The sequence below is a fragment of the Capsicum annuum genome, chromosome 3, assembly GCF_002878395.1.
Source record: "Capsicum annuum cultivar UCD-10X-F1 chromosome 3, UCD10Xv1.1, whole genome shotgun sequence".
NCBI classification, from domain to species: domain Eukaryota; kingdom Viridiplantae; phylum Streptophyta; class Magnoliopsida; order Solanales; family Solanaceae; genus Capsicum; species Capsicum annuum.
This window is the reverse complement of record NC_061113.1, coordinates 251,988,602-252,005,139: the sequence shown is the minus strand read 5'-3', so window position 1 is coordinate 252,005,139 and position 16,538 is coordinate 251,988,602. Positions and strand designations below refer to the sequence as shown.

At 33.0% G+C, this 16,538-nt stretch overlaps 2 protein-coding genes across 2 annotated transcripts; one reads left to right on the top strand and one right to left on the bottom strand.

The window, feature by feature from the left end:
• The first annotated feature begins 7,309 nt into the window (after window positions 1-7,309).
• LOC107845431 (probable UDP-arabinopyranose mutase 2) lies at window positions 7,310-9,476 on the top strand. The gene is made up of 4 exons (XM_016689739.2): window positions 7,310-7,777; window positions 8,310-8,560; window positions 8,644-8,812; window positions 8,980-9,476. The coding sequence occupies exons 1-4, from the start codon at window positions 7,463-7,465 to the stop codon at window positions 9,307-9,309; spliced, it is 1,065 nt and encodes a 354-aa protein (XP_016545225.1). The 5' UTR covers window positions 7,310-7,462; the 3' UTR covers window positions 9,310-9,476.
• Window positions 9,477-10,655: 1,179 nt separating this feature from the next.
• Window positions 10,656-16,093, bottom strand: LOC107845548 (squamosa promoter-binding-like protein 6; the record flags this gene model as incomplete). Its single annotated transcript, XM_047409824.1, is given in 4 exon segments — window positions 10,656-10,990; window positions 11,443-12,291; window positions 14,642-14,733; window positions 15,026-16,093. Coding segments are annotated over 3 exon segments (1,524 nt in total). The 3' UTR covers window positions 10,656-10,990; window positions 11,443-11,446.
• Window positions 16,094-16,538: the final 445 nt, after the last annotated feature.

Below are 16,538 nucleotides of genomic sequence, written 5' to 3'. Positions count from 1 at the left end.
AAATATATGGTAACAGGTGTTTGACTTCTTCAAACAGCATGAAAATAGGGAGTAAATCTTAAATAATATTTTGGTGAAATAAACAATTAAGCTTATCACAATTGAATTGATTAAAAAAAAAATATTCTTTAAAATAAACAGATCGTTGTTACAATATATAATTATCAAAATACCGTCATATTCAAGTATTAAAGTGACAATTGAGTTGTACATGAATAAAAAAAGTAATTTTGAGTGTAGAAGCCAAACCGCAAAGTAGGGTGACTGTTCAAGATTAAAAAGGAATCTGCCTCATTGCTGTAACAGAGACTCAATCATCATCAACTTGTTGTGAGAAATTCAGCATAACCAACAAATTGCAAATTGTTGTAAGGCAGAGTAATTAGCTCATGAGTTCAAGATTTTAAAAAAAATGTTAGCCTATTTTAATTCGGAATTGATCAAGAAGAAACTAGTAAAAAAATAATTCGATTTTTCCAAAACTTTACCTTCAAGACACCAGGCCCTGGATATACTAGTGGACCTGCAATGAAGGGGAAATCAAGTAAGTTTTCGACATCTGATGAAAAAAGATTCATTCATGCTTTAAGTAAGTTAAGAGTGAGTTATAAATTCTGAATATGTAGTAATAATTTATTGGTAAATCATATGTAGTGATACTACTATATTTTGAAGAACTAACTTTATAACAATATGCTAATATAGGTCGTTTCTTCTGAAAATATGCAATCAAATTCATACTTCAAAAGAATAAATCAAAGTTCATCTTTGATGGTGACAATTGTCTTATGCCTGAATGCTTTATCATTTATCAAATTCTAGTGCTTATATTGTGATTTCTCTAGTGTTTATATTTAATAAGAGTGATATATTTAATTAAAAAAATTGTGTGTCATGCGTGCATCTTATTAATTATGTACTACATTAATATCAATTAGCAGAAAAAAATAGTAATTTGTTCGTAAATTTAAAGATATATCATATCAATTGTGTCTTTTTTCTTGCAATGACATGAAATGTTACTTGCCCATACATATTCACAACTAGTAACTCTCTAGACACCCATGCATTGTGCCTCACTGTCTTCTTTCTACAACAACATGATCAGAAATTGTCACACTAGCGCATGTGGTTGCCAAAATAACAAGACTCAACTGGGATTCTGGGAATATGTGTAGAGTGAGCAAACACTATTTTACCTCTTTCGTTTTTTAAAAAAAATTGGCTTCAGTAAGAGTTCATTTGATAAAATTTTATGCTTTGACGAGATGAACTTTCTATATTTAGGTTTAATACTTTTGACATTCGGAAAGAATGACTATAAACCTCGGATCCAATGTACTGCGTACATGTATTCCATTAGAGTCCACTGACATGTTAAGACTAGCTACAAAAATTATTGGAGGATGAGAATTGCAATAACTAATTTTAACCACAACATGAATTATTCTCAATGAAATCTCGATGTTCAACACCCCAATTTTCAAAATCTCACCCAAATATTCAATATCAATTATGAGTCACTGATTCTGTATGATTTCATTTGTGGATATTTTTTGCCTTTGATAGAAAAATATAATTTTTCATATTCATTTGAGTGTTCTAACAGATTTTATTTTAAAATTGATTTTTTCTTTTTTTATAACTGATACTGTTATGTTTGGGGGAATCAAATATTTTAATGACCAGTTAATGCAAAGTGAACCTATTGAAAACATGCAATCAGACGTCTTACTTCAAAAGGATATATCAATATTTACCTTTGAAAATGAATGTGTTTTTCCTAGGTCTATCCTTATACATGACAGCTCAACAAAATTACTGTCTATATTCAAATTTAATAAGAGATATTAAATATATTAAATAAAAAAAATCTGTACGTCATGAATGTATTTTGTGCATCACACATGCATCTTATGCGCCGTACATACATTTAATGTGAGCTAGAAAAAGTATTTAAAATGATAAAGGATGATTTTAATTACATTTTCACACTTATTTAGCTTCAATACTTCTAATTTTTTAACAAAATTTTTTTTATAAATCTTTGTCCAGTGTACAACGCATGTGTGTCCACTAAAGTCCATTGACATATTAAGACCAATTATAAAAATCACTAGAGAATAAAAATTACAATAACTAATCTTAACTAGAACGAAAATTATTCCCAATAAAAGAAATGTATTCAACACTCCAATTTTGAGAATCTCACCCAAATATTCAATTTCAATTTTGAATCATTGGTCACGTATGATTCCATTTTTGAGTACTATTTGCCTTTGACAAGAAAATATAACTTTTTGTATATATTTTCTTTCAATTTATTTTTAAATAGATCTTTTACCCATAATACTTTAATGTTTGGGAAAGCAAATATTACTACGATCTTGTAATATAGGGAGGACCTTCTAGAAATGTGCATTCAGAGAAAGGATAAACCGAATTCAGCTTTGAAATGGATGAAGTTTCCATCGAAGGGTTTACTTTAATAGTGACTATTGCGTTACACTACTTAATTCTTTGGCTGATATATATTTTGATTCTACTATATATTCACATAACTTAGTACTTTATTTATGTTTTAGCAAGTATATAAGCTTTTGTTATCTTCATAAGAGATTTGATTTTTTGATGTTGTTATGCCTAACTTTTCTTGATAGGTGACTAAAATTTTCACTCTACTAAGGAAGCACGTTAAATCTGTTTTGTTGATAAATTGTCACTCTATTCTCATTTTTTTTCTCAAATCTTTTTTTACGTGGCCCTATGTATATTGATATTATAATAACTTCTTGTGAGTATTGTTTATTTCTTTCTTCATTCGGTTATAATATGATGCTTTTGGACTTTTAGTTTTTATATCTAGTCTAGTCAGAATAAATATTCTTTTGATTTAATTAAAATTAAAGAATATTTATGTGGAGGACGCGGATTAGGATAGAGGGTTAGGGGTAGGAGTGCGCCGGTAACAGTAGGGGAGCGTTCTTTTGTGTCTGAAGTTTCTTGTTTGTGGTGTTGTATGATGTCTATAGTTTCGGTTAGATAATTTTTAGTATTATCTTGTGACTGTAGTATTATCTTGTGGCTAGTGGTGTTAGTTTTGCATACTATACTAGTTTATATGCATTTATGTTTTGTGTTGGTGATACTGTTATCGGTCCCAAGCCGAGGGTCTATCGGAAACAGTCTCTCTACTTCACCTGAGATAGTGGTATGGTATGCATATACTCTACCCTCCCCAAACCCCACTATATGAGAATTAATATATCGGGTATGTTGTTGTTGTACATTTTGACAAAATCTTAGAAATTTCCAATTTGATTAAATTAGGAACCAAATTAAATTAGATCAACTAACAATTTGAAGAAAAATTGATATATTAGAAATACAAATAAGTACCGTAAATTGAAATTTTAACTTAAAATTAATATTTTTAACCGTAAACTACGAAGAACTAAATTGGTTCTTTGATGTTCCTTTAATAAATTTAATCTTTCTCTCTCCTTAATTCCTTCTAAAACTAAGTTTAATTCCTACATGAAATATTATGAGTGAGAACTTCGTAAATATAAAAAAAAAAAAAATCTATTTTTGTCAATAAATACAGAAATTATATGCTCCCAAATTCGTAAAACTCAATTATTTTTCAATTTATAATATTCACTTAGTTGTAATCACTATTTTACATAATTTATGTATCAAGTTGCTTGCGTATTTTTTACCCTTCCTCATAAATAATTTTTGGTTTAAAAGTCACCTATTTAGGTGGCTAAGAAATTTTACTAATAATGATGGAGATTTATCAATAATACATATGCATATTTAACGTGTCACTGAATAATACTCATAATTATGCGGTGAGAAATATGATAAAGATTATATTAACATCAAGAGCATGTTTGGATAAGATTAAAAAAAAAAACTTTTTAGTTTAATTGATTAAAAGTTTAAAATAACTGCTTATAAATTAAGTAGATAAGTGTTTGGATAAAAGTGCTGAAACTTAAAAAAAGTTATTGATGTGTTTGGTTAACAAATGATGCTAAACATTTTTTTTGTTGTTAAAATGACTTAAATATCCTTAAAGTTGTTAACAACATAAGTACGGTGAATTATTTATAATTTTTAATTTTAATAATTCAAAAACATTTCTATTTAAATGCACTTTTAGCGTAAAGTGATTATCTGAGGTCAATTTATAAATATAATTTACTTTTTTATTTTAAAAAGTTAAAAAATAAAAAACATAGGACATTTTTTATATAAAAATAGTATTATATTGTTATATTGCAAGCTCGTAATACTTTGGCTAAGTTAAAATGTAAACCTCAGATATAATAATGGATTCTTTGAAAACAAAGGAGAAAGATGAATAGGAAATTGGAGGAAAGAGACGGAGAGAAGCAAACAAGAGAAAAAGAAAGAAAAACTATATTTAAGGGCTACAAGTTCAGGGTATTTATGAAATTGGAGGAAAATATAAAGGTAAAAAGATAAATAGTTTTGTCAAATCTAAAATAATTTTAATTGAAAATAAAAAATTGGGGTCTCACTTTTTGCCCTTTTAATAAGTTTTTAGCTTTTTTTAATTATTTTTTAATTTTATCAAATACTTAAAAAAATTAAAAAAAAAATTAAAAGCTGATTTGATCCAATTTTAATCTTATTCAAATACGCCCTAAATTACTTTGAGTAATTTTAAAAGCATCACTTGTGATTTTGTACTATACTTCTCCAAAAAGATATTTACTACGTCGGTGGCTACTCCTTCCCAAGTCCCAACACACACACACACACACACACAATAAGGTGTCGGTGGAAATATTTTAGTACTACTTATTACTACTAAGGAACAAATATAGGTTAACCAAACACGCCTCCTTCCATCTGCTCTTCAATTCTTCTAATTCGAATGCATTATTTATCCTTTTTGTCGTTTGGACCTACCATGATGTTTGCATGATTAGGTTAATTTCCTGATTTATTTTTTTTAATGCCAGGTTGGGGTTTCGCCTACGAATCGTACCTAGAACAAGTTCTATCTCATACATCTCGAATTAAAAACTCTCTAGTTTAGAAGAGATGAAAAAAACTAACATCTATTAGGTTTGAAATTAAAAGAGTGTCATGATAAAGTTTAAAATTTATAAATTATAGAGATAATAAATCAAATAACAAAGAAAAATATGATACTAAAAATATATTATTGAAATTATTGGTCAAACGACCTTTTGATGACTTATTGTGCATAGAAGTCAAAAACTTTAGTTTAGGATAAACCTAATAAAAAAAGAGATATTTTTGAGGAAAACCTTTTTTCATCAAGAAAGATAATTTTAATTATCATAAAAAATCAGATAAATAAGAAATTTAGGACAAATACTAACAACATCTTTTGAAACGAAAGAGAAAAAAAACTAGCTAACATTTGGACATACAACAACAACCTCAGTGTATTTCCACGGCGTGGGGTCTGGGGAGGGTAAGATGTACGCAATACATATCGCTACCTTCGAAGAAGTAGAGAGACTGTTTTCAATGGACACAAATTTTAAAATATTTTTGATAAGTTATTTCTGGGTTAGATTTGGGTGAAGTTGTTTGATCATTGAGGAACATATTTTATCTTTAAATATTCCTCAAAAATGAAATTTAATTGAAATACTATTTTTTTTTTTTACTAAATAATAATAAATTATATAGCGAAACACTATTTACTAAAAATTTTAGTTGAGAAATCTATGGCTAAATGGATCCTTGATGAGAATTGGACTATCAAGTTTCATAGTAAACTTTAGAAAAGGTCAACAATCAATTGAAATTTGTGAGTACATAGAGTCTAAGTTGGGCTTGGTTTGGAAAACAGCATCAACTTTTTATTCAAATTCAAAAATTGAATTTTAAAGTGGGGGTGATTATGATGGGCGAATATTGGAAAGGTTGCCAAGTGTGCTTCAAAAAAAAAGTAAGTTGGTGTGGCCATGGAGAATGATGGAACTGTGAGAGCCTAATACTAAGACTTTTCAAAAAAAGTCGGCCGGTCGGTCCACCTCTATTACCCTTTCTAATGCCGGTCATTGCACGTGACCCCTCCCTTTACGTTTCATTTTTTTATTTTTTTTGCTTTAATTGCGCCTTAACCAAATCTAGTATTCACGTGAACGTCGCAGATTTATTTGCTACGTTTAGCTAAAAAGTTTATTACTTAAAAAAAATACTCTTAAACTTGCTAAAATAAATTTTATGATCTCAAAAATGCATTGCATTCCAAAGTCCTATAAAATATACTAACACTAAATAATTTTTTCCACATTATTAATTACATAAAATTGGTAATATAGATAAAATGGTAATTCACTGTATTAAAATGCTTGTTATGTGTAAGGTTCAAAAAAGAAGGGTCCGAATGCAACTTTATCTTACATTTTTGTTAGAATCTATTTTCAAAATTTGAACCCATGAACTTCTCACCACATGAAAACAACTTTACTAGTTAATCTAAGACTTTCCTTCAATAGATTAATACAAACAAGTAAAATAATATAACCAGTTAAAATGGATTAATAATTAAAATAATTTCTTATTTTCTTAAGTTTCATATCAAAACAATACTAAAATAAATTGAAACTAAATATAATTTTAGTTCAATGTGGACCTAAAACGAAAACATAGAAGGAGTAATTAAGCGACATTTATTTCAAATACAATAGAATTGTACATTTCATGAGTAATATTGATTTTTTTCTTTTTAATCTACAAGTTACGTTGGGAAACAAAAGTAAATACACTTGAAAAGAATTAATTAACACATTATATGACGAGTCAATGCTTTATAATTCCTAAGTTTAATACACGAACATGACATTGACATTAATATCTCAATAAAATTAGTGACTTAAAATTAATTTTAATAAGAAATCCTAAATACATTTATGCACATACAAAACTATTAATAACCTAAAGTTTGTTTTTAAAAAAGATTCTATGTGCAAGTTCTTTTTGATGTATTATTATTATAAGTAAGACATAAATATTTTAACTCCACATGATAATATTATTATTTTCAAAAGCAAATAGTAACTTTAATTAATAAGATACCAACCATTTAGTTGTAATAAATTAATTTGAATGTTGTTTCTAAAAACTTTATTTATTTATATGGAAATTTTAATTTAATGTAAAATTCTAAATATTTTTAACGAAAAGCTAATTTTTCTTTTTTCTTTTTTAAATATAAATTTTATATCTTTTTTATTTTATACATTTAATAGTATTGCTTTAAATAAAATTAAAATCATAAAAATTTACTACTTTAAAAACTTTTGGGCATCAATTAAAGCAAACGTTTAGAAATTCTAATCCTAATTAAATTAAGGCTAATTCTACTTCTCCGCTCTCTATATAAACTCCCTCTCTATTTACACAAAATCTTCACAAACGCTCCCATCTATTTTTCACAAAAATGGCAAAGCCTTCAACTCCTGTTTTGAAAGATGAACTTGACATAGTGATTCCCACTATTAGAAATCTTGATTTCTTGGAGATGTGGAGGCCTTTTTTCCAGCCTTACCATCTTATCATTGTCCAAGATGGTGATCCTTCAAAGGTCATTAAGGTCCCTCAAGGGTTTGATTATGAGCTCTATAATCGTAATGATATTAACAAGATTTTGGGTCCTAAGGCTTCTTGCATCTCTTTCAAGGACTCTGCTTGTCGTTGCTTTGGTTATATGGTCTCGAAGAAGAAGTATATCTACACCATTGACGACGATTGCTTTGTAAGTTCCTTTTTTGAAATTGTTTTTAGTTTTGCTCTTATCTGTTCTTGATCTGCTGATTTATTTGTATGTTTTTTAAGTTCTGGTTTGATGTTGTAAATTAAGGGCTATAAAATTGGATTTTGATTTGAATTTTGTTACCCATCTAGTATGTGGGCTGATATTCTCTGCTTTGGATTTTCTGCTCCTATTTTATCGGCACGACTCTGGATTTCTGGATTTCTTAACCTATATTTAAGAGATTTGGAGCATGTTGATATTTGTTACTCTTAATATAAATACTGGATCTGATGTGAATTCTTAATTGTGAGTTTATCCAACTTCATTACAGTAAATTTTGCAGCATTGCCGATTGCTGGGATTCACCCTAGACCGTTTCAAATTTGTGAAGTGTGTTTATATAAATCCGGATACAGTTATATAATTTAATAGAAGAGAATGACTGAGAGATGATCTCATATGTATTTTTGATTAGATTTCAATGTTTATGAGGTGTTAATGGATGTATTTTGTTTTTAATTCGTCATTGCAGGTAGCTAAAGACCCAACTGGCAAGGAAATTAATGCACTTGAACAGCACATTAAGAATCTGTTGTGCCCATCAAGTCCATTTTTCTTCAACACCTTGTATGATCCCTACAGAGAGGGAGCGGATTTTGTCCGTGGGTACCCATTCAGTCTCCGTGAAGGTGTACCAACTGCAGTTTCACATGGTCTATGGCTTAACATTCCTGATTATGATGCACCTACCCAGCTCGTCAAGCCTCTTGAAAGGAACACCAGGTAGGAACGCCTTCCTGGTTTTCGTATTCTTGATCTTAACTCCTTAATGCGGTCCCTAACCTTGTGGTGTTGTCATTTTTCAGGTATGTTGATGCTGTTATGACAATCCCAAAGGGAACCCTCTTCCCCATGTGTGGCATGAATCTGGCATTCGACCGTGAGCTGATTGGCCCTGCTATGTACTTTGGACTCATGGGTGATGGACAGCCTATTGGACGCTACGATGACATGTGGGCTGGCTGGTGCATGAAGGTATTACTAGTTCGATGGCCGGCATTTACTGCCTAGAGTCAGATCCATGATTTAAACTTCTGATAGCTTTAATCCCAACTTACTGAGATCTTGAAACAATGAGTTCATAGTTTAACATTCCATGTCTGCCTCTAATACTACCTACCATTTTGTATCGTTTTGGATAGGTGATATGTGACCACTTAGGATTGGGAGTGAAGACAGGTCTTCCATACATCTGGCACAGCAAAGCCAGCAATCCATTTGTGAACCTGAAGAAAGAATACAAGGGTATTTACTGGCAAGAGGAGTTGATCCCATTCTTCCAATCTGTTGCACTTCCAAAGGACTGCACTTCTGTCCAAAAATGCTACCTTGAACTCTCCAAACAAGTCAAGGCAAAGCTTGGCAAGGTGGATGATTACTTTAACAAGCTGGCTGATGCCATGGTCACATGGATTGAAGCATGGGACGAGCTCAATCCATCTGCCAAACTACCTAATGGCAGCTCAAAATAGACAAAATCAATAGAGAACATTGTCATTTTCTTGTTTCTAGTTTTTTAAATTATATTTTGCAGTAAGGAGGTTGTTTTCTTGTTAATGTCCAGAGAGTTGAGGGCAATATCTATGCGACTCTGCCATTTAATTTAATCAAAACAAATTACTATTATTTTTGACAGGCAGCAGGCTGTTATTGGATTTAGAAGCATATTCCTTAGCAAGTTTGTCTTTTCGTTGTTTTGTTCCTCAAAATTTCCATGATGTTTGTTTGGCATAGAGCTAACTTTTCTGAGTGGAAAAGTCAAAAGGGAAGACAGGTTGGCTTAAGAAAAATCATCACATTGGACCGCCTAATTAATTGAGTAGGCAATCAATTAGGAATAGTAGTAACATTGTTGAAGCAGTGAGGAAATAGACATGTAATAGTTGGTTATAATCAGTATAAAATGCCTTTGTTGCCATCACCAAACTAAATGTCTGTGCAACAGCTATAAGATATGACAGCTGGCATTTCTCTAGTTTTACAGGCAACTAACTGGATAGGCAAAACAGGGTGAAACTAGGAGAGTTTTTAAGCTGATTTAAATTTTGAGACTATAAAGAGGGGAATATGTTTTTGAAAAAACTATCGAATTCAAAATAAATGTCCACCAGCACGTTGATAAGTTAATTCACAAAATGGGAATTAGAATCGATTTTGTTGGCACCATGCGATTGTTTATTTATTAAATGTGACTGAATGAATTCGCAAGTTCACCAACCGATTTTAATTTCAAAATGAATTTTATTTTCTATTTATATTATATGGTTTGAAGTTCGAATAGATCTCTAGAATTTATTTGAACTTTCAAATGGAAAAGACTGCTGCAGCAGATTAAAAGTTATATTGAGTGTTGAAGCAAAACGGTCATAAAGTAGTTTTTTTAAGAAAGAGAACAAACAACACACACAAGACACCGTTGGCCGGGGATCGAACCCGGGTCGCCCTGGTGACAGGCGGGAATACTCACCACGATACTACAACAACTTTGTTGCTACTGTTCCCCCCTGTATTTGGTATAAATCGAACATTTTGGGAATTTCATGGGACACAAAGAAGCTATATTCAAACTATATTGTCTTGATTTACATATTCTGAAAGTTGATAATAATAACAAAACATATAAATAGTGATCAGAGATTCTTAGAGGGGGCTCTAGCAGACTATGGATCTGCAGTTCATCAACGGGCGATCTTGCCATTGCCATTTTGGAGTTCAAACCATAGAGTGTCAGTCACAAACATTCATGACAACCTCGACTTCAAATCATGCACTCTTTCTAGTGCCTACAAGCATTTCACGGCGTTGTTCACGAGGTTAAGATAATTGAACAACTATTCCAAAACAAAGGAACGAATAAGGTGAATATTTAGTACATAGATTTGCTCAGACTACCAAGTCATGATTATTTTTGTTAATTGTCCAAAAGAAGAAAAAACATCATTATTGAATGAGACAGAACAGTTGTCACTCAGTATCAAATGAGGTAAAAAATAAAATAAAATAAAACGAAGTAGTGAACATCAAGATTCCAAAGACTTGCTCCCACCAATGTAAACAGAGAACTGAGAAGGCTGTCTGCTTCTTGAGCGAGTTGATGCGCACTTCAGCGGTTCAGCGCCCATCAATTTTAGACAATAATCAAGATATTTGCATCTGCTAACATAAAGTATAGTTTAGGGAAAGAAGGGCAACATAATAAGGCAAGATTAGTTAATGCAATTTGATCCTCGTCGCATTGTTACAAAATCTACAGAAGGTAACGCGTCTGCGTCTATATGGAACATCGTCTACTAGGATAGGATCAGCCATTATTGAAAGTTGACAATAAGGAATCAACCTGACACCTTCATAGTCCAGCTTCAGAAGGTAACATAGAGGTGCATATGTACTGGAAAATCCCAACAAATGTGAAAAATAAGTGTCAGTGAAAATTTAAGAATGTGGTAGCCTGACAGGAAAGTGATTTTGTCCAGTTTACAAAGGCTTATGTCGAAACAACAGCGAGGCTAAAATTTGTTTAAGCTAAAAGAAAAATAATCACCCCAAGGAAACATGTGATAAAGAGTTAAGCGAAGCAGTGATAGTGATACAGCACATGTTTCTACCTGCTCAAGTGATTCTAAGGCCGGGAAAAGCATTACTATCCTGCTTCACTTGCATGGAAAACCTTTGATGCTCCACACGCTGAAGCTGTGATGACAGCTGGAGCAAATCAATAGTAGGTCCATCTTCACAAGAAAGTTGATTCTTGGGGCTCACCAAATCTGATCCTTGAATGATGCGATTGATACCACAAGTGTTGCTTGGAAATAGTATCTGATCCAGTCCACCTTCTGTAGAATTGACCCCAGATGAATTGAATGTATGGGACATTCTACCTGCTGAGCCATGAGGACCAAGTCCCAGGAGTTCTTTAGATGTTTGAGTTACATTGTAATGTGAATTATTGCTTGGTGGAATCAGGGGGCGGGCAGTGGGAAAAACATTGGAATGATTTGACGAGCCCTGTGATTGAGATGACAGAAGAGAGAGAGCATTGCTGGAATTTGATATCCCTGAGAGCCCCTGAATGGCGGAAGATGTGTCCAAAGCATGCAAGACTTCAGATCCAGCTGAGGTGGTGTGGAACAGAGAAGGGGAAACAAAATCTGATCCTCGCATATCATGCAAAGATGAGTTGGCACTCTCGTTGATTCTGCTTGTTGTTACGGCAGGCAGTCCTTCATAAGGACACCCTTTCTTGGCATGATATGATGCGAAAAGAGGTTTTGGTTGTAACTGTGCATTTGTAAAGGGCAAGGAAATTGGAGGGCTATAATCAACACCATCTTCAACTTTTACATTCTTATACCAGTCATTCATATCATATTTGGGCTGATGCAGGAAGCGGCCGCCAAGTATGTCTTGGCATGCAAAGGATGACGTTGCCAAAGAAGTTCCACGAAATCTGGTACCTGTCAAAACCTGGAGTATGTTATGATACCGGACAGATGAATTTTCATTTTTTTGGATACTTTTCAAACAATAGAAAAACATCAAAGCCTTGTAGTCCAAAATTCACTTGGAAGAACATGAAAATTCTTGAATTCAACATGCCAAACGAGAATGATATGAAAGGATTACAAACTTGTGCAATAAATTAGTAAAAAGCTTAAGCATATCATCTCTTGATAAGGTAAAAAGTAAAGCATATCTTACAATGTTCAATATGCACTTGAATTTAGCTCGTTAAAAGATTTGTGGCACCCAAATGTTGGCAATTCAATAACAAGTCGGTCATTCAGGAGAATTGCATAATAGATGACGTGACACATATAATTAAAATATGATAAACGAAATGAAAAAGTGCAGGCGTACTATGCGAAAATACTAGTTGTGAGATTAGCATTGTTGTGCGAATGTTGTGTATCAACAATGTTTTTTAGGAGTGAATTTTGATCTTTTACAGCCCAATATATAAAATAAAGTATTGAGAAAGACAAGCATGCCTACAAGTACCTGCACTGCTTGTTGGAATCGGATCCATGAATCCTCATTATTATAAATGCTCCATTTAGGTCCATAAAATTTCAATATCATGTACTTGAGGATATCTAACATTTGGTTTCTCTAACAATACTTTAGTGGTTATCTCTCTAATAAACGAAGAGTCTTCTAGTCAGTATCACCTATACGGATATTCAACATCCATTAATTTCTATCTTTTGCTAGATTTAAATGGATATGAAGATATTAGATATCTTTTGAGACAACTTCTTTTCATCTGATTAGTTCTACTTTTCCACTTTTAACATCTTCAATATCATGTTTTCATACCTAAGAATAAGTGCATCTGGAGACGGTACGTAACACGTGGATAAACCATCTCAAACAACAATCTCTGATTTTATCCTCTATATGGTGCTACTTGCACCTTCTAACGTATGTGATTACAAATCCATCTTAACATTTGCATCTCTGGGGCATTCATTTTGTGGATAACTTTAGAGACTGAACATTCAGCAATGTTGGCCTTACAGTTCTATTAAACTTGCCTTTCACTTTGTAAAGTATCTTCCAATCACATAATAGCTTAATCTTATGTATAAATCATTCTATATCATGAAACATTGATCCCAAATATCTGAATTGTCTACAAATATTGCTTTATATTCAAAATAAACAGGTTATTACTACAACACGATATTCGCATGCTTGGAAAACGCACTTTCCCGGTATTAAAATAAGCAAGACAACAATCTAAAAGGATGCATAATTTCTCGGACCAACACATCTTGTGCAAACAAACCAACATTCTAGACTTTTATAACCATCGAATCAGAAGACTGCAGCCCTCTATTGAATATAATTATACTAGTGGCTGGAAGACATACATTTAAAAGATGTTTTCCTCTTCTGTACTGCAATTATAGAACATAATGGCATGATGCTACCATCGATGAAAGTAGGACTAGGGGTAGATGGGGTCTTAATTACAGGAGACTTTCTATGACTAGGAATTTTAATTTTAAGCTCAGCTACAAGAGCTATCTCCAAAACCAAATACTGTGATTTGGAAAGCAGAAAAGGATGGCTGTAATTGTCAGAGTTTTCTATTTAGAACTAGCAGGAAGAATCAGGGGCCTTGAGAATCTAGTAAACACAAGGCACCACCAAAAGTGGTATGTTTCACTTGGATTTCTTAGCATACATTAAGTCTTACTCAAGAAAAAACACATGGATTGGGGATCATCATTTGCAGCGGATATTATTGTGTGAAAAATAGTGGGAGCCTCATGTTTCTGCGTTTCTGTGTATGCTGGCAGTGTGGTGTATGTTTATCAATATGTTGAAAGTGGAGTAACAATGCCAAGCAACCTAAAGTAGGTTACCACTAGCTGGAGAAGAAGAGGATGAAAAAGCAGGTGAAAGTTCTGTGAGTACTGCTCCTATGTGCATAGTATGGAATGTGGGGAAGGAACAGAACATTAGATGATAGCAGTGTTCTAGATGTTTATAATCCTTGGCTTTTTGGTGTAACGTGAAAGATGTAGATCATTTTGATACCTTGTTTTACATGATTGATTCCCTGCAATATACATAGGAGATCAAGTCTTTCAATCATGGACAGATTTCAGCACCCTCTTGGTGCTAGTTTTGGTGATAAAATGTACTAATAGAACATGGATTACAGGAAATAGTCAAGAAAACTAGTAGTTATGCATCTCTGGCGAGTTTCGTTTCAGAGAGGGGAACTATAATATGCAAAATTAAGGACTACTTTGATAGCAAATGACTGAAACAGCTAGTAGCCCGAGTGCGTACCAGTATGGGGCTTCCTTCGGCGCTCATTATGACCTGCAAGACGTTTCCTGCAGCTCCGTTTGCCATCATCAAACTCAGCCAGTAGATGAAACCTAAGAAAAGTAGCAAAGACTGATTTACATGAGCTACAAAGAAAACATATTTTACTGCAACAGCTGACATATAAAACTTGCAAATGGAGATGCTATGATCAATCAAATTATTCACAGAGGTTAAAAAAGTATGCTCAAAAAGGGATTGTACATAGTTCACAAATTTGAGACACAAGTAGAACTAAAATGGATCTGAACAAATATTGAGAAGTAGTATAGCTAGCCCCAACTAGTCCATTAATAGAAAGTGTTAACAAATTTAGAATTCTGCCTTGGTAGACACAACTAGTACCTGCTGCATTGCTGACAAAACCTCTGCTCAATGCCATTTACAATAACTTTAGCAGTCTTTGAGTGAACCTCACATACTTTATGCCTCTTATGATAGTCCTTACAGGGACTAAGATCCTTCCCACAACCTTGGACTTGGCAAAATGGTTTGTGTGAGTTCACACCTCCAGCTCTCATTCTTTTAGCTGGGACAATGGACTCAGCAGTAGTGAAACTAGGCATACTCTTAGGGGACTTGAAGATATTTGCATCTACATGATCAGGAAACCTTCCAAGTTTCAAATCAATAAGTGATGTGTCTCTAGAAATTGAACTAGACTTATCTTCACCAGAAAATGCACCTGCCACTGAACCAAAAATGTTGCCAACACCTCTCATTTGGTCACTAAACATTGGTTTCCTCATCAGATTTGGAGAACCCAATTCTTGAAATATTGGATTATCACTACCGTGTTGACTTGAACATATCACAGTACTTCCATAGCTACTTGGGGTCTTCAATTCCCAACCCATAACTCCATTTTTCCCAGAAACTGATTCATCTGATACAAAACCCTTTCCCCCTGAGAAATAACTCCAAGACTCCATTTTTTCCTCTTTTAACTTAATTATCCTTTCCACAATTTCAAGGGAACCAGCCTACCCAATGTGCTGCTTCACTCCATAACACAAAATACACTTGAACAACCAAGTCAAGAAAATCTGGTCATGACCAGTGTAAGCAGATTTCTTCACCAGAAAAACAAGTAAATTTAGCATTAACCAAAGTGAAGAAGAGTAAAAGTTAATACAGAGATATTCTTGAAAACACAGTGATTAAACACCATAAAAGAAAGGACGAGTCAGAATATGAGGGGAAGGCCATAATAACTGTTTGCAATCAAGGAGCACTCAAGAAGTAAGTAGACAAGTTAAATACTTGCCCCCTCAGTGGAAGCAAAGAGGGAGGGGAGAGCTATAGGTAGAAAAGTAGTACAGTTGGTTGTGAGTGATAAAAAATAAGTGGTCCAACACACCAATATACTAAGTAAAAATACAAAATGGAAAGCTGCCAAAATGACAGAAGAAGAAAAAAAAAAAAAAAAAAGAAATGTGAAAGAGGGAAGGAGTTGTTTGGGTTAACAGTACTACACAGATGATTTATAAGTGGTGAGTTTTGTGAAGTTGATAAAATGGAGTTAGTGAAGAAGACATGTTATTCAATGAAAGAGATTGAGGGGGCAGTGGCACTATTGGGTTATCAGTAACTCCATCGAATAGTTGTTTAGTTGGTATAGCTCCTCTCTCTCTTTCTCTCAGTTGTTGGAGATAGAATGAGAGGCCCCATTTCTTGCTACTTTCCTTTGCCAGTAGGTAAATTGCTAATCCAGACACTTTTTTTCTTTTCTTTTTCTTTTATAAGATAAAGTTCATTATGTATTTGGCTCCTTGGTAGTGTAGAGCACAGTGACTGTCGTCGTATTAGCTTAATCTCTTGTTTAGCTGGTTGATACATCACACTGCTTTGCTATTAA

Excerpts from the sequence above, each read along its gene's own strand:
- LOC107845431 (XM_016689739.2), top strand. The coding sequence starts at position 7,463 with ATGGCAAAGCCTTCAACTCCTGTTTTGAAAGATGAACTTGACATAGTG. Across the intron at positions 7,778-8,309 it reads CCATTGACGACGATTGCTTT|GTAGCTAAAGACCCAACTGG; the intron begins GTAAGTTCCTTT and ends TCGTCATTGCAG. Across the intron at positions 8,561-8,643 it reads CCTCTTGAAAGGAACACCAG|GTATGTTGATGCTGTTATGA; the intron begins GTAGGAACGCCT and ends GTCATTTTTCAG.